The sequence below is a fragment of the Myxine glutinosa genome, chromosome 2, assembly GCF_964187855.1.
Source record: "Myxine glutinosa chromosome 2, kmMyxGlut1.1, whole genome shotgun sequence".
NCBI classification, from domain to species: Eukaryota; Metazoa; Chordata; class Myxini; order Myxiniformes; family Myxinidae; genus Myxine; species Myxine glutinosa.
In genome coordinates, this window is record NC_136262.1 from 254,011,602 (window position 1) to 254,030,754 (window position 19,153).

Genomic DNA, 19,153 nt, shown 5'->3' on the forward strand with positions numbered 1-19,153 from the left:
GCCGTTTGCCAGCGCAACCAAGACAAAACGAGAGGAAGATAGCGAGATGTGGCTGCCCGCAACCAAACACAGGACAAGAGAGGAAATGCGACCGCCCTCTACGAATGTCAGGACAAAAAAAGCAAGATGGCTTTGCCGCGACGGCTTCTCTTTTCCTTCAGCTCCCGAATATTCCACACTGACGTCACCCTCTCTCCAATCACCGAGCTCTACTCAATCACCCCCATCACACCTCCATCAATCACGAGAGCCGGGATGTGGCCTCCTTGTAACGAGTCGTTGGGGGCGGAGTCCAGTCTCCGTTCAGGAATGTTCTGATGATGTTGAAGGCCGTGAGGCGGGGCTTGCATGCCGATCGGCAAATGTGCTAGGTGTTGTTTAGCCCTGGCGGCGTAGTGAGCAAATGAATCCATTTACAGTGCGATCGTTGTAGTTGTAGTGGCGGCCCTTTTTGATGCAATAACAACGAAAGGAAAAATCACAGGGCAATTACACGCTGGGGTTTATCCTTAAGCCCTACCTAATTAGCATAGCTCCACCCCTCGTATGGAGACACATATACGATCTTACCCAGGCATTCAACACTACTTAGATACAACAAGGTGGGTTCTTCTTCTTTGCGACACCCGGAGCATGCTAATTTATACGATTCTTTCTCGGCCAAGGTATTTCATAGTTTACCCCTCACCAGCGTAACAATATTGAGTAAATCAAGGTACATTAATCGATTCCGTGAAATAATTATTACAATAAGACAATACTCAACAATATTTGATTTGCTTACATCAGTCTTGACATGTTCTCAGCATTCTCCATTCAAGTGTACATTCATTCATTTGCAGCTACATTCAAGTGTAAGGTGTGCACAGAGGGAGCCTCAGATGGAGGAAATGTTGAGTTAGATCTTGGAGATGGCGTGAAGCTCAAAGGATCTGACTCGGCAACGTTTGCTAGAGTGAGATGTGCATGGAAAAAGTTTCGGGAACTGAGTGGCGTGTTGATGAGGAGGGGAGTGTCGTTGAAGCTGAAGGGAAATGTGTATGCTGCATGTGTGAGAAGTGTTATGATTTATGGGAGCAAGACATGGGTAATGAATTTAGAGCAGCAACGAAGGCTGGAAAGGGTGGAAATGCGAATGGTTCGGTGGAGTGCGGAGTATCGTTGGGAGAGAGAAAGACAAATTATGAATTGCAAAAGATGATGGGAATAGAGCCTGTGATTGATGCTGTGAAGAGAAACAGGTTGAGATGGTTTGGTCATGTGTTGAGGAAGGATGAAAGTGACTGGTTGAGAAGAGTGATGGAAATGAATGTGGAAGGAAGTAGAGGACTGGGAAGACCAAGAAAGACTTGGCTAAAGGTGGTGGAAGAAGAAATGCGGGCAAGGGGGTTAACAAGGAGAGATGCAGAAAATAGGGCAAAATGGAGAAGATTGTCATGGGGCCCGCAAGGCTAACCCCCGCTCTAGCAGGGAAAATGGCCGTAAAATGCCTGTTGTTGTTGTTGTCTTGACATGTTCTCACTCTTTCATTACCATAGATTTGGTATACAAAAGAGATGTTAAAAGTCAATGAAAGAAAAAATACTTTCACAAAGTGTAGAGGCATTGTACCTGAATCTCTTCATACTGTTGATTACTCGGTGGAACCACCAAGTTGTTCATGGCAAGACTGGTGACAGGAACTAAGCATGTGTCTGAGACAGAAGGAATGAGAGAAGGCACTTTCTGAGTTTTACTTATTTCTGAGTTGTCAATCAAAACTTCATGAAAAAGTTATACAGCAAAGGGGGAAATACTGTATGAACAATCCATACATTATGACTGCACCAATGACATTATGACTGCACCACCCTGTGTGGCCCAACAAAACCTAAATGATCATCTCTCACCTTGGAGGCAAACTGGTAGGCGCAAGTCTCCATCGGAACAGATATAGGACATTGCTTCCCTTATGGAGTGACCTTTTTTGCACTCAAATTTCACCTCCAAACCCGATGGAAACTCATACCCTTTGACCAAATACAAAGAGCTTGAATGTCCTTCCTGGAGAGGAAAAAAGATATTTAAGCAACATGTAAACATAGTATTAGCATAAAAATATACACCTGTAACACTTACGTAGAAGCAGATATGAATTAGTCAGCTATTAGGATACAAAGGTATCTCAGAAGTACCATACATAGTCATGTGAAAAAGTAAGTACACCCCATGTAAAGTTTTGACTTTTTCAACATATTTCAACATTCAGCTATTTGATCTTCATTTCAACAATATTGATCGATAAAGGTGATATAATATAACAAATATCATGAAACATTTACATTTTGTAGTCCATTGTATAATTTAAATAAACATAAATGCAAATTTCACATGTGGAAAAAGTAAGTACACCCTTGGCTCTAATAGGTGGTATTGCCCCCTTTGTTATATTATATCACCTTTATCTATCAATATTGTTGAAATGAAGATCAAATAGCTGTATGTTGAAATATGTTGAAAAAGTCAAAACCTTAAATGGGGTGTACTTACTTTTTCACGTGACTGTACTTGCCTTTGTAGTGTGGCCTCAATTTGGTGGTTGGAAAGGATGTGACTACAAATAATTGTTTCCCTGATGCTTCAGAGGCAGGGCATTGCATCATAAAATATGCCTTTCTTTTGGGGAAAAGTGAGGGTGGGAGGTGAGATGTTAAGCTGGATATCCCATCTGCTAGCATTAATAGTGGGCTATCCCTCCGCGGATGTTAAGGGGCTTCCTCTCCGCTCCCACCTTTTGTTCATATGTGTTCTGTACCGTCCTCCAAACAGTGATGACTCCATTTACATTTCTCTGTCGGACAACATGGACCAACTTATATCAACTCATCCAAACTCTCTCTTCCTCATATGTGGTGACTTGAACTGTCATCATGCCAGCTGGCTGGGTGTGGGTTCATCTCTCACCAGCCATGGCACCTCAGCAAAGGACTTCTGCGACTCATTGGGACTGACACAATCTGTCAATTTCCCGACCCGGATCTCAGTCAATGGAGTATCTTCTCTTCTGGACTTGGTTATGACTAACATCCCTGCAAATGTCTGCTGCTCTTCTTCTGCTCCAATCGGTTCTTCTGATCATGTGCTTGTTAAAGTGGACATCTCACTGGCCATTCTCAGAGAGCCTCCTCAGCGCCGACGAGTCTGGCATTTCACTCAGGCCGACTGGCACGGTCTGCAAGCAGCCATCAATCAACTGGACTGGTCTCCCATCTCTAATGCCTCTGACATCAATTCTTCCTGGGAATTCTTCCAAAGCAAACTGCTCTCTCTCATGCACAGATTTATCCCATCTCGTCTTCAGTTGTCTTACCCTTCCTCCCGTCCATGGTACACTGAATCTTGTGGTGAGGCAGTTGCCCTGAAACAACTTGCCTTTGCGTCTTGGAAGGCAAATCCAACTGAAGGCAATCTCAGTTCCTTCCACCAAGCTCGAAACAAGTGTGTTTCTACCCTCAGGAGTGCCAGGAAGCACTATCTCTCCACACTCAAGATTGAACTCTCAAACCTGTCTCCTTCCTCCAAATCCTGGTGGCGTCTGGTCAAATCCGTTTCTGGTGTTTGTTCCCCCTCCATCCCCTCCCTTACCTCAAATGGCTACACAGTTGACACCGCACGTGACAAAGCCGAATGCCTCAACTCTGTGTTTGCCTCAAAATCTTGTGTCCCAAACCCATCTCTCTCTGTTCCCACCTTTCCCAGTCGAACCCAACTGCTCCTGGACTCTGTGTCCTTCTCTCCTGACAAGGTGGAGAAGTTTTTATCAAACCTCGACTCTGATTCTGCAAATGGACCAGATGGCATCAGCCCTCGGGTCCTAAAATCCTGCTCTGCCGCTCTATCTCACCCTCTCTCTGTTCTTTTCACCCTCTCTTTTGCTCAAGGTCATCTGCCAGCATCTTGGAAATCAGCAAACATTACCGCTTTACACAAAAAAGGTGCAAAAACAGATCCTTGCAACTACAGACCAATCAGCCTGCTCCCAATTATCAGCAAAGTCATGGAATCCATCATTGCTTCAGATATCAAATCCTTCCTCTTCTCCAATGGCTTGATCTCTGATCATCAATTTGGATTCAGACCAGGTCATTCTACTCTGGACATGTTGCTTCTGCTGTCTCAACAATGGATGGAGGTCCTCAATGCCAAACAGGAAATCAGAGCTGTCTCACTTGACATATCACGTGCCTTCGATACAGTCTGGCACCCAGCTCTGCTCACCAAACTCACCTCCTATGGTATTCAGGGAAATCTCCACTCATGGCTTGCGGATTTCCTCTCTGGTCGTAGGCAACGTGTGGCCCTGAATGGATTTCTCTCATCTTCCTTTCCTGTTCTGGCTGGAGTTCCCCAAGGCAGTGTTCTGGGCCCTGTGCTATTTCTGGTCTTCATCAATGACCTCTCCGACTCTCTGGAAAATCCTCTCTATCTCTTTCCTGATGACTCCACTATCTGCCGCTCCATTCCTCATCCCTCAGATCGGCAGTCTGCAGCCTCCTCACTCTCTGCAGACCTGGACAAAATCACAGACTGGTCAAACAAGTGGAACATGTCTTTCAATCCTGACAAATCTCACACTCTTACAATGTCTCTCCGAAAGGACCGACTGGACAACCCTCCCATCTACTTTCTCAACAATCCTCTCCAAGAAGTTCTGTCGCTCAAGCTTTTGGGTCTCACTATCTGCCATGATCTTTCTTGGGAAAACCACATTTCCAAGTTGGCCTCCAAAGCCAGTCGCCGACTGGGCATCCTCCGTCGTGCGAAGTCCTTCCTTGGCACACCTGAGCTCCTCACCACATACAAGGCTTTCATCCGCAGCTCAATGGAATACTGTTCCCCCCTCTGGGCTGGTGCTCCTGCCTCACACCTTGCTCGGCTTCACGCTGTTGAGGCCAAAGCTTTCAGAATCATTGGAATCTCCTGCGATGTAGTCAACTCCGAGGGCCTTTCACTCACTCACCGCAGGCAGGTTGGTGGTCTTTCTGTCTTCTACCGACTCCTCTCCGGCCTTGCTCCCCCAGCTCTCTCTGTGCTCTGTCCCCCCAATATTCCTTCAGGTCGCACAAGATCTGCCTGCAACCCTCTTATGGTTAAACTGCCAAAGTCTAGGCTCTCTGCTCACCTTCACTCTTTCATTCCCCTTTTCTCCCGCCTCTAGAACAAACTCCCCCACTCCATTCAATCCCACTCCTCCCTCCAGGTCTTTAAAACAGCTGTTCACCATCATCTCTTATCTTCCCCCATCGAAAACCTTGATCTTTTCTACCCCCGGTAATTCACCCCAGAGTCCTTGCAGCGTTCATATGTTTTATTCCTCTCCCACCTCCCCCCAAGTCCTCCCGATGTCCCTGCTCTCAAATGTTGTGTTTGTGTCCTTCCCCCTCTCTCCCCATCTTGTCTGCCGCTCCCCTTGTTTTTTGTGTTTTGTGTGTCGGTTTGTCTTTTTTTGTGATTAATGTTAGCTCTTTCACGAGCCTCGATCTTGTATACAAAAAAAAAAAAAAAAAATCCCAAGCAAAAACAGCAGGATACTATGTATTGGTAACTCTGGTCACATTATAAATTCCTGCCTGAGAAACACCTGGAAAGAGGATCAGTGCCATTAGGTCGTGATGTCCACGAAAAGGGTTATGATGGCTACTGCTTTTATGGCCCCGAATGACCGTTATGGTCAGATGACCCAGACATGGCCTGTAAAAACACAAATCTACCCTGATAGTCATTTTGTATTTTGCAAGGGTTGATATATGATTATATATGTATATATATGCAATTATGCATGTTTGTATATATATATATGTATATATATATATATATATATATATATATATATATATATATATATATATATATATATATATATATATATATATATATACATATATATATATATATATATACAGACTTGGCATTTAATATGGAATATTTTTTTTGTGGGGGTGAACTTACTTTTCAAGATGTCTTAGAACGAAAAGTTCATTGGAATTATGTTGAAATTATTCTAGATTTTGTTAATGTGACCTTTAAAAGAAACAAAAACCACATTTGACATTTCGAAACAAATAAATTGATCCTTGAAAGTGATGTAAACTGATATCGAACTCAATTCATGGACAGTACAGTGTTAAGCTTCTGTACGTTTTCCAGAAGTATCTATTTTGCACATTAGCCAAAAAAAATTTTAACAAAAACAAAAGTTAAATTACGACTGGGATTACGGACAGTAAAATTACAGTTCAGTACTTCGTGTAACCCCCACGAGCATTCAGGAGAGCACGTACACGTTGAGGCATGCTGTTCACGAGATTTGCCAAGGTTTGGACAGGAATCGCTTGCCATGCAGTGACAATAGCCTGCTGCAATTCACGCACAGAGGTCGGCTGCTGGTCCAAGTGGTCGATTTGACGCGTTAATTCTGCCCACAAGTTCTCTATCGGATTCATATCCGGGGACATGGCAGGCCACTCCATATGCTCTACACCACGGTCAGCAAGAAAGTGTTGGATCATGCGAGCACGATGAGGCCGTGCATTGTCATCTTGGAAGACAAAGTTTCCACGAAAGGCTGCACGAGCAAATGGAAGCAATGTTTCTTCCAGAATGGCCCTGTACTTGAACTGGTTCAGGTTTCCATTCAGAACAACCAGGTCAGTTTTGCCCCCTGCATGAAAAGCAGCCAAAACGGTCACCCCACCACCTCCAGCTTGGACTCTTGGCACTATACAATCTTCGTTGTGGGCTTCATGCACTTGTCTGCGCACTCGGACGCGGCCATCTTGACGATAGACCAGAAATCTAGACTCGTCACTGAAGGTCACGTGATTCCAGTGTCCTGGCTGCCATTGACGGTGCTCTCTGGCCCACCTCAATCGGCGCTGGCTGTGTTGTCTGGTCAGGCGTGGCTTTCTTAGGGGATGCCTGGCACGATAGCCTGCTTGAACCAGTCGTTGGTTGACTAGCCTTCTGGATACAGGCACATTTGTCAGTTGCTGCCACTCAGCCCTAAGCCGATTAGCTGACTTGGTACGGCCATTGCAGACTAACCGGTGCAGCTGGTGATCATCTCTCCTTGTGGTTCTGCGTGGACGTCCTGCCCTCGGTATTGCAGTATGGACACCCCTCTGAGCATTTCGTTTCAGGATCTTTGACACCTGACCTTGAGTGATGCCATACTGCCGAGCAATAGCACGCTGTTTCATGCCAGAATTTCGTAAAGCCACCACTCCATGACAAACAGCATTGTCAAGGTGACGGACCATCTCCAGAGGAAGCGGCAATAAATTTTGAAGACGTGCAGCAGTTTGTTTCCACGAATACAGAACGCAACAACCCTTATATACCCGATTGTGAAGCCAATCATCAAATGTACCTGTCCTTACATTTTGTCACGCCACCTGTGATATAATCCTGTTATTGACTTCTTGCTGCGAAAGACAATCAGTGACATGGTTCTTTCAACAAAGACATCACCGAAGGGTAAAATAAACTCACCAGATTGATATACTGAGTTCAGAAAGTAAACCCAAGTCAAGAAAAAAATAATATTCCATATTAAATGCCAAGTCTGTATATATATATATATATATATATATATATATATATATATATATATATATATATATATATATATATATATAAATATAAATATATATATATATATATTGCTACGGTTTTGAGATGTGTACAGTGAGCTCAATAAAGGTTAAAGGTTGCCCCCCATAGATAGTCACACAAGCAACATGTAGCCTCATTTGTAGTATAGTTATGTCTTCGTATATGTGAGAGTAGGCCCCGTCCAGTGTTAATCCTGCGTTGTGTAAAGACAGAAGAATAGGTCCTACTTCGGCAAACCATTCCACCTCTGTGGGCGCAATCCAGTTTGTTAAGCATTGGTTGTTCATTAGTCGAGCTAACACGAGGTAGGCCTCAAAAGGTGGGGGTGGCGTTGAGGTCGGGAGCGGCAGAGGCGATGACGGTAAGCATGAGCCACCAATCAGAGCTCAGAGGTGGTTGCGTCAGAGGGCGTGGTGAGAAGAGTCTGGTGAGTTCCAGAAGGCTCGCCTATATAACCTATATAACCCGATGTGCAAAGCCCTCAACATGACTTGCAGAGGAGAGGGAGGACTTGCAAAGGAGAGAGAGAGGGCTTGCATTGTACGGCTTGTTGAACTTGACTTTCGAATAAGAACGCGTGCACTAACCAACATCAAGGGTTGATGAAGAAGAGTTGGCCGCTAGAGATACATGGGTGCAGCCAGGCGCGGGTTATAACGAACTTGCGCATTCCAGCTAAGCGAGTGAACAAGGCTGAATAACCGCCCTTCGCCATAAAAGCCGTCCCGCCTTTACCGTAAAGCCCTCCCTGCCATTCGCCCGGATATATCGCCTTTGCTCAAGAGACGCGCTGCATGGCCTTGTCTTCGTCCATCGCCATCTTCGCGGACGTGCCGGGGACCGTGGAGAGCTGCACGAGAACCATCCTTGGACGTGCTGGGGAACACCTGGCCATCTGAAATACCCCGTGTGAGTGTGTCAGATGGGCCCGTTGTCTTTGGGAATTAAGGATAAGACTGTATAAGGATTTCTCTGTGTCTCTTCGTCCTGAACTGTATATACGTGCAATAATCATTAAACCTATCTGTTCTTCCTTTCTTCTGAATTCAATCGGTCCCGTGATTTCTCCATTGTCTAAGCGTGGCACGAATAAGATCGCTCCAATCGGGTTCCATTAGTTATAACTGCGCGGATCACGTGTACGCAAACCGCTCGGCGTATTCCAACCTCACGTGATTCGTGCGAGGTTTGTTTCCTCGCTTCCAGGGCAGCGCGAGTACTTAGGTACGAGCGAGAATTTGGTCCCGGAACCCTATTTCGCGCTGTCCGGAAGGGACGTTGCAAGCCCCGGTTCGTGCCAGGCCAGTAAAGACAAGAGGATTAATCCCCCCTTGATAAGGGGAGAAGGCCGGCATCAGAACCATAACAATATATATATATATATATATATATATATATATATATATATATATATATATATATATATATATATATATATATATATATAGTATATATATATATATATATATATATATATATATATATATATATATATATATATATATATATGTATATATATAGTGGGGCGGCTTAGCCCAAATATTCAAAAGAATTGTGCATTTTGTGATACAAGCACCAAATTTGGCACAAATGTACATTAATATGTTGCGAAACATTTTCAGATATTGGGCCACTTGAAAATTCCGTAATTTTTTTTTTCAAATTTTTTCAAATTTCGAGTAATTTCAAATTTTTCGGGTGACACCGTCACAATTTCGGTCTTCGAGGCCGATACCGATAGGCAAAGTGTGACCGGAAGGGACGAGGTTCTCCTGACCCACGTGGCCCCTCGATCTGGAAGCGAGAGGCGTTTCATTAGTGCGACGCGCCCCTCACGACCCGACTTTTGGGCGGCCCCGGGCAGGCCGTTGTTTTGACGTTCCGTGACAGGCCCCGCACCCCCCACCTCCGGGCCGACCGGAAGCTTGTGCTGAGTACATCATACCTGAACAACTCAGTGAGGCAGAACACAGCAGTGCACACACAGGGTGACCCCTTCAGTGCATAAACCAATTAACCTGTCCACTGCAGGGCATATAGAAATGAAGTTATTTCTGCATATAATAATAATATAAGTTCAGTTCTATATAACAATTTCTGTTATCACCACTACCACTACAACTACCACTACTACAAGCTTTGTCTGGAATTTTGTGGACTAACAGACAAACAGACATACAGACAAGCTGGGATCAAAAACATTACCTCCTTCCACGCATTGAGTGTAGAGGTAAACATCATGGAAATTATATCATGCCCTAGATTTAATTCATGCTTACCCGTGTATTTGCTTCACTGGTTCACAAGGTCTTTTGCATACATGTAATTCAGACTCTCGTCTTCATTGCTGACCACACAATGTTCGCAACATATTAATGTACATTTGTGCCAATTTGGTGCTTGTATCACAAAATGCACAATTCTTTTGAATATTTGGGCTAAGCCGCCCCACTATATCGGCCGGCCTCGAAGACCGAAAATTGTGACGGTGTCACCCCGAAAAATGTGAAATTACGAAATTTGAAAAAATTTGAAAAAAAAAATTAAGAATTTCAAGTGGCCCAATATCTGAAAATGTTCGCAACATATTAATGTAACATTTGTGCCAAATTTGGTGCTGTGTATCACAAAATGCACAACAGGTTTGCTATGCTGCTACACTTATATATATATATATATATATATATATATATATATATATATATATATATATATATATATATATATATATATATATACATATATATATATATATATACATATATATATATATATATATATATATATATATTATATATACATATATATATATATATATATACATATATATATATATATATATATATATATATATATATACATATATAATATATATATATACATATATATATATATATATATATATATATATATATATATATATATATATATATATATATATATATATATACATACATACATACAGTCATGTGAAAAAGTAAGTACACCCCATGTAAAGTTTTGACTTTTTTCAACATATTTCAACATACAGCTATTTGATCTTCATTTCAACAATATTGATAGATAAAGGTGATATAATATAACAAATAACATGAAACATTTACATTTTGTAGTCCATTGTATAATTTAAATAAACATAAATGCAAATTTCGCATATGGAAAAAGTAAGTGCACCCCTCCATTTATCACTACTTCAAATACCTAAAATTAGAATCAGATGCACCAGCTCAGGTGCAAATGATTAGAACATCGTTAGAGAAGATCTTGGAGGAACCTGTCTTATTTAAACCTCAGAAATTTAGTTTGGTTTGCTCTTTGTTGTTGAAGTGTGCGGTGTCACCATGCCTAGATCAAAAGAGCTCTCTGGGGCCTTCAGAAAGAAGGTTATAGATGCCTATGAGTCTGGAAGGGATTCAAAAAGATCTCCAAACAATTTGAAATCAATCATTCGACTGTCCGGAAGATCATCTACAAGTGGAGAAGATTCCAAACAACTGCCAACTTGTTCAGGCCAGGCTGCCCCAGCAAGTTCAGCCCGAGAGCAGACCGCAAGATGCTGAAAGAAGTCTCGAAGAACCCCAGAATGTCATCACGGGACCTACAGGTAGCTCTTGCCACTGTTGATGTCAAAGTGCACGAGTCTAACATTAGAAAGAGGCTGCACAAATTTGATCTACATGGGAGGTCGTGCCAGGAGGAAACCTTTGCTGTCCAGAAAGAACATCAGGGCAAGACTACAGTTTGCCAATGAACACCTCCGCAAAGACCAGCACTTCTGGAACAATGTGCTCTGGACAGATGAGTCAAAGGTAGAGCTATTTGGCCACAGTACCAGAAGACATGTTTGGCGAAAACTAAAGACAGCATTTGACCACAAGAACCTGATACCAACTGTAAGGCATGGTGGTGGAAATATTATGGTTTGGGGCAGCTTTGCTGTATCAGGCCTGGGCAGCTCACCATCATAGAATCCACTATGAATTCTTCATTGTACCAGAGGGTGCTTGAGGATAATGTGAGGCCATCTGTCAGAAAGTTGAAGCTCAACCGAAGGTGTACCTTGTAACTTGACAATGACCCTAAGACATACCAGTAAATCCACCAAGGAATGGCTGAAAAGAAAGAAATGGAGGGTTCTGGAATGGCCAAGTCAAAGCCGGATCTAAATCCCATCAAGAAACGAGCTGTGCATGCAAGAAACCCCTCAAACATCGCACAGCTGAAAGAATTCTGCATGGAGGAGTGGGTAAAAATTTCTCCCAATCAATGTCAGAGACTGGTAGACAGTTATAAGAATCGCCGAATATATATAAAATCGGCTAATTCTGTCTGTCTCTGTTTGTCTGTCTGTCTGTCCCACCCCGAAACACAGAAACGCACCTAGGAGGCTTCATGACAGAGGCTTCAACCAGCACACGAATAAAAGGCTTCCTTTAATTTTTATAAGCCTGCTGTTTGTTGACTTAATGGTTAAGGTAGCTGGATTGTGATCTCAGGGTCCTGAGTTCAAAGCCTCTGTCATGCCATTGAATTAACAGCAGGTAGGTTGACTCAGCCTGTCATCCTTCTGAGGTTGACAAAATGAGTACCAGCTTTTTTTTTGGAAGAATGAGACATTCAAGTATCCTACGTCAGAGTGGCAACTTGTGCAGGATTGTGCCAAATAGCCGAGAAACTGCTTCAGCAGACCTATGCATCTGAAGATGCCAAAGGAGTGGGCTTCTTCTTGTTCTTTATTTTTATATCGTGCTATTTTACCATGGGATCCAGCTCGTATACTTGTAATAATGTTGAATTTTGTTTTCGTTTGCACTTTTATTGTTCTGTTTTAATGGTACAAGTGGGCACTGATCTTTGTTGTCAGTGCTAGGGCCGATTGGTAAAAAAAGAAAAAAAATCCATTTCATCATAGTTTACTTATTTTACTTTTTGACAGGTGGTTTAGGAGTCATTGTACATACCTCAAACACCTTGAAGTAATCATAGGCGTCTGGTAACAACAAAATTCCTTTGAGCCATGTCGGTTATGGAGACGTTGCATTGTGCCACTGCAGGAAGAAAAATGGCAGAATCAACAGCGCATCATTTCTACGAATTCCAAACTTTCAGAAACAAAAAGTTGTTGAAACACACACACACACACACACACACACACACACACACACACACACACACACACACACACACTTATGAGACAGGCAAGGTCATTTGGTCCATCCTGCCAGTGTCATTTCACACCTTACCCTTCCCCATTTGCCCCATCCTATCGGTGCCATTTTATACCTCAGCCCTCCCCATTTGGCCCATTCTGCCAGTGTCATTTTATACCTCAGCCCTCCCCATTTGGCCCATCGTATCAGTGTCATTTTACACCTTAGCCTTCCCCATTTGGCCCATCGTATCAGTGTCATTTTACACCTTAGCCCTCCCCATTTGGCCCATTCTGCCAGTGTCATTTTACACCTTAGCCTTCCCCATTTGGCCCATCGTATCAGTGCCATTTTACACCTTAGCCTTCCCCATTTGGCCCATCGTATCAGTGTCATTTTACACCTTAGCCTTCCCCATTTGGCCCATCGTATCAGTGTCATTTTATACCTCAGCCCTCTCCATTTGGCCCATCGTATCAGTGTCATTTTATACCTCAGCCCTCCCCATTTGGCCCATTCTGCCAGTGTCATTTTACACCTTAGCCTTCCCCATTTGGCCCATCGTATCAGTGTCATTTTATACCTCAGCCCTCCCCATTTGGCCCATTCTGCCAGTGTCATTTTACACCTTAGCCTTCCCCATTTGCCCCATCCTATCGGTGCCATTTTATACCTCAGCCCTCCCCATTTGGCCCATTCTGCCAGTGTCATTTTACACCTTAGCCTTCCCCATTTGGCCCATCGTATCAGTGTCATTTTATACCTCAGCCCTCCCCATTTGGCCCATTCTGCCAGTGTCATTTTACACCTTAGCCTTCCCCATTTGCCCCATCCTATCGGTGCCATTTTATACCTCAGCCCTCCCCATTTGCCCCATCCTATCGGTGCCATTTTATACCTCAGCCCTCCCCATTTGGCCCATCGTATCAGTGTCATTTTACACCTTAGCCCTCCCCATTTGGCCCATCGTATCAGTGTCATTTTACACCTTAGCCTTCCCCATTTGGCCCATCGTATCAGTGTCATTTTACACCTTAGCCTTCCCCATTTGGCCCATCGTATCAGTGTCATTTTACACCTTAGCCTTCCCCATTTGGCCCATCCCACCAGTGTCATTTTATACATTAGCCCTCCCCATTTGGCCCATCGTATCAGTGTCATTTTATACCTCAGCCCTCCCCATTTGACCCATTCTACCAGTGTCATTTTACACCTTAGCCTTCCCCATTTGGCCCATCGTATCAGTGTCATTTTACACCTTAGCCTTCCCCATTTGGCCCATCCCACCAGTGTCATTTTATACATTAGCCCTCCCCATTTGGCCCATCGTATCAGTGTCATTTTATACCTCAGCCCTCCCCATTTGACCCATTCTACCAGTGTCATTTTACACCTTAGCCTTCCCCATTTGGCCCATCCTACCAGTGTCATTTTACACCTTAGCCTTCCCCATTTGGCCCATCGTATCAGTGTCATTTTATACCTCAGCCCTCCCCATTTGGCCCATTCTGCCAGTGTCATTTTATACCTCAGCCCTCCCCATTTGGCCCATCCTACCAGTGTCATTTTATACCTCAGCCCTCCCCATTTGACCCATTATATCAGTGTCATTTTATACCTTAGCCTTCCCCATTTGGCCCATTCTACCAGTGTCATTTTACACCTTAGCCTTCCCCATTTGGCCCATTATATCAGTGTCATTTTATGCATTAGCCTTCCCCATTTGGCCCATCCTACCAGTGTCATTTTACACCTTAGCCTTCCCCATTTGGCCCATCCTACCAGTGTCATTTTACACCTTAGCCTTCCCCATTTGGCCCATTATATCAGTGTCATTTTATGCATTAGCCTTCCCCATTTGGCCCATCCTACCAGTGTCATTTTACACCTTAGCCTTCCCCATTTGGCCCATCCTACCAGTGTCATTTTATACCTCAGCCCTCCCCATTTGGCCCATCCTACCAGTGTCATTTTATACCTCAGCCCTCCCCATTTGGCCCATCCTACCAGTGTCATTTTACACCTTAGCCTTCCCCATTTGGCCCATTATATCAGTGTCATTTTATGCATTAGCCTTCCCCATTTGGCCCATCCTACCAGTGTCATTTTACACCTTAGCCTTCCCCATTTGGCCCATCGTATCAGTGTCATTTTATACCTCAGCCCTCCCCATTTGGCCCATTCTGCCAGTGTCATTTTATACCTTAGCCTTCCCCATTTGGCCCATCCTACCAGTGTCATTTTATACCTCAGCCCTCCCCATTTGGCCCATCCTACCAGTGTCATTTTATACCTCAGCCCTCCCCATTTGGCCCATCCTACCAGTGTCATTTTACACCTTAGCCTTCCCCATTTGGCCCATCCTACCAGTGTCATTTTACACCTTAGCCCTCCCCATTTGGCCCATCCTACCAGTGTCATTTTATGCATTAGCCTTCCCCATTTGGCCCATCGTATCAGTGTCATTTTATACCTCAGCCCTCCCCATTTGACCCATTATATCAGTGTCATTTTACACCTTAGCCTTCCCCATTTGGCCCATCCTACCAGTGTCATTTTACACCTTAGCCTTCCCCATTTGGCCCATCCTACCAGTGTCATTTTACACCTTAGCCCTCCCCATTTGGCCCATCCTACCAGTGTCATTTTATGCATTAGCCCTCCCCAATTGGCCGATCGTATCAGTGTCATTTTATACCTCAGCCCTCCCCATTTGGCCCATCCCACCAGTGTCATTTTATACCTCAGCCTTCCCCATTTGGCCCATCCTACCAGTGTCATTTTACACCTTAGCCCTCCCCAATTGGCCGATCGTATCAGTGTCATTTTATACCTCAGCCCTCCCCATTTGGCCCATTCTGCCAGTGTCATTTTACACCTTAGTCTTCCCCATTTGGCCCATCCCACCAGTGTCATTTTACACCTTAGCCTTCCCCAAGTGCAAATTATACAGCTAATATCAAGCAGGTAATTTTCCAGATTTAATAAATGAAGTGAATGTACGAAGTACATTTATCATGTACAGTTTCCTCTCAGGCTAATTCTCAAAAGCAGGAGGACAAGTCCAGTTGTGATGATCAGACTATGAAATCTGCACAACACGGGGCAGACATTATGAAGACAAAAGGTACTAACTAGCTCCAGCACCTTCAGAAAGTATTCACACCCCTTGACGTTTTTGATATTTTGTTGTATTCCAGCCTAAATTTAAAATGGATTAAATTGAGATTATTTTTGTCACTGATCTACACATAATACTCCCATAATGTCCAAGTGGAATTATTATTTTAGGAATTTTTACACAGTAATAAAAAATGAAGTAATGTCGCGGTTACCGGAAGCATGACACAATTACCTTGCACCGGCCGATGACGCAACCGGCGAGCGGTCACTTGTCCGGACTCGCCCGGGCGTGTCCAGACTTGCCTTTCCCAGGCGAACACTTGACTTACCTATTTGCATACCACGCCCCGCCTGAGAGGCGTGGCTTTTGTGTGTTGAACTTTACTTATAAATTGCCGCCCGTTCGATGGGCTGATTCAGATTCAGTGCTTTTGAGTTCTTTCGAGCGAGCTGGAAATAAATAGCTCAGTGAAACTTCATTCCTGGCGTCGTCCATTTTGTCTGGTTTTATCGTGCGAGCATAGCTCCTACAGTAAAGAAATATCTAATTTACATAAGTATTCAGCCCCCCCCCGAGTCAACACTTCGTAGAAGCTCCTTTGGCAGTGATTACAGCTTTGAGTCTTCTTGGTTATGTCTGTATCAGCTTTGCACATCTAGATTTTGGGCGGTTCTCCGTCTCCCATGACCGGCAAACAGTACGAAAATGGCGGACGACTTCCGAATGTGGCGTCACGAAGCTTGTGAAGAAGAAGATTTTAACTCAATTGCAGAATTACCGACTATAAATCGGAAAAAAGACATCATATCTCATCATATCAAGAGAAGAATTCGTGTCGAAGTGGTCTAAACGTTTGGGTTCCCCTTTAACCTTTGTCAATGAAAAACAAATGTCCAGTCAGAAGCTGTGAGGGAGGCAGGAAGCGCCATCATTATAAAGTTCCATTTATCAAAGCAAATGAATCCTTTACACAATTATAAAATTAATAGTATTTTAAAAACCATACATCTTCAAAGAAAGGAATGGCGATTACGAATAGGTACGTACCTGAAGGAGCTGTGCTCCAACGCGAGTTGAAAGAATTGATGCGACCAAAGATGGAAATTCGTCCGAGTAGGTTTAATAAATGTATCACACTCGGGTACTCTGAAAAGCCCGTTTATCGGGCAGCAATATATATACACATTTATGTCGGGAAGTTTGCCCGGCAAAAGCTATACCGGGCATGCCCGGGTATCAAGGGCGAGCCTTGGAAAGGCGAGTCTGGACCTGCCCGGGCGTGTTTGGCTGCGGCCTGGCAAGTCGAGGCTGGGCGTGCCCGGGCGCTCTGGACGAGCACTGGAAAGGCGATAGCGGGCATGCCCGGACGTTCTGGGCGAGCCCTGGAAAGGCGATAGCGGGCATGCCCGGACGCTCTGGGCGAGCCCTGGAAAGGCGATAGCGGGCATGCCCGGACGCTCTGGGCGAGCCCTGGAAAGGCGATAGCGGGCATGCCCGGACGCTCTGGGCGAGCCCTGGAAAGGCGAGAGCGGGCGTGCCCGGGAGGTTCGGGCGTGCCCGGGAACAGTGAGTCCGGGCATGCCCGGGAAAGACGAGACCGGGCGTGCCCGGGAGGTTCGGGCGTGCCCGGGAACAGTGAGTCCGGGCATGCCCGGGAGAGGCGCGTCTGGCCGTGTTCTGGCCGGTGCAAGGCGATTGTGTGCATCCAGCGGTAACCGCTACATACCGGTACTTTACACCATTTACCACAGCACGCATGCGAATGATGAACGAATGACGAATGGTGAGCGTATTATTTAATATTTATTTAGTTAGGTTCGAATTGGGGGTGGAGTCAGGGCAGCTGTGCAGCGAGCCAATGGGTGGAACTGGAAGAGACAGCGCGGCTAATTGGGTCTGCTGGCCATTGCCCGTGTTATGTGTCCCGTGATAGCTGTTAACCAATGAGATTGCATATAAATGAAAAAGCCGGAAAAGTGGCCTTCAAAGGCTGAGGTGATGGATGAAAATACCCGCAGGACAACTCCCTTGTCAGGCTCGGTCTATGTGACCAAATTTGGTGGTTGTCAGCTCAGCGGTCTTTGCAGAAAACGTGAACAGACAGACAGCCCGATGAATTTTATTTATTAGATATAATCAAATAATTGTAGCCATAATGATCCTGTAATCCAACTAATGGAGCAAATGTCGATGTCTCCGAAACCCCAAAATGGACATTAAACAGTTTTGGGCTGATGCATAGACGTTTCAAACCAGGTTCTAACTCTGTTTCCAATCCCAATACTGGCCTTAAGTGGGCACCCAGGCCAGCAGACGAGCACGTACTTTAGCTTTTCTCCAGTGCACATGCTCCAGCACGTTCTCCGACCTGAGCTCCGATAAACTGAGAAAGGGACTTCTGGCCAGAGGGTGGCGGTGCCCGCGAGTTAGTGCAATCTTATACAATGCAGCCGTATCCTTCAATCTGCAGATACAGAATATGGATACGGATATGATTCTTCCGATTCAACCATGTAGTGATAAAAATTGCATTCTCATTGTCGCCATTGACGTCGTGATCTTCAAGTCGTTGACTATCGAGACCCATGCAGCGCCATTCTTCCCTGATCACTGCTGAAGGAGTTGAGAAGTTGATAGAGCTGGTGATCCCTTGCCTCGACAACCCAAGACTCCCTGAGCACAAAAATGGTCAAAAACTACATAATATCCTGGTGTGGCGGGCACAAGGGGGCAATAATTCCGCGCACCAGTGGGCGGCGCGAGCGTCCAGGCGGGGAACTAAAATGCATGCCCCGCCTTTCGACCGATCGGCCACGCCCGGGGGCAAGGCGTGGCCTCGGGACATATATGCGGGCTCTAAGCTCGAGCCCGCCCAGTGCTGAAGTGCGAGCTCTGAATAAAGACTCTTGTTGTACCAACGTGTTGTGGCCTACCTCTCTGGCAATCGAGCCGTGTGTGCGCAGCACCACACTGGTGACCCCGATTGGTTCAGCCGTTGCTGACCCCCGAACTCGCCATGGCTACCAACGCCGTCGCAGTCAAACTCCCGGAGTTTTGGGAAGCGCAAGCCGACGTTTGGTTTGTGCAGGCCGAAGCTCAATTTCAGCTCCGAGGCATCACGGCGGACAAGACCCGGTACTACCATGTGATCGCCGCCCTCGGGCCCGGCACTGCCGCCCGAGTCGTGTCCATCCTTCGGCGCCCACCAGGCGACCACAAGTACGAG

General features: G+C 45.0%; 1 protein-coding gene across 4 annotated transcripts in view; it reads right to left on the reverse strand.

The window, feature by feature from the left end:
• The window catches only part of LOC137414787 (uncharacterized), a 123,283-nt gene that overhangs the window by 90,771 nt on the left and 13,359 nt on the right, over positions 1-19,153 (reverse strand). For all 4 annotated transcript variants that reach the window (XM_078772449.1, XM_078772451.1, XM_078772450.1 and 1 more), the window contains exons 2-4: positions 12,615-12,701; positions 1,890-2,043; positions 1,612-1,694 (exon numbers count right to left, since the gene is read on the reverse strand). In XM_078772449.1, the coding sequence (XP_078628575.1) occupies positions 1,612-1,694; positions 1,890-1,941 (135 nt within the window). In that variant the 5' untranslated portion in view covers positions 1,942-2,043; positions 12,615-12,701. The remainder of the gene's footprint in view (positions 1-1,611; positions 1,695-1,889; positions 2,044-12,614; positions 12,702-19,153) is intronic.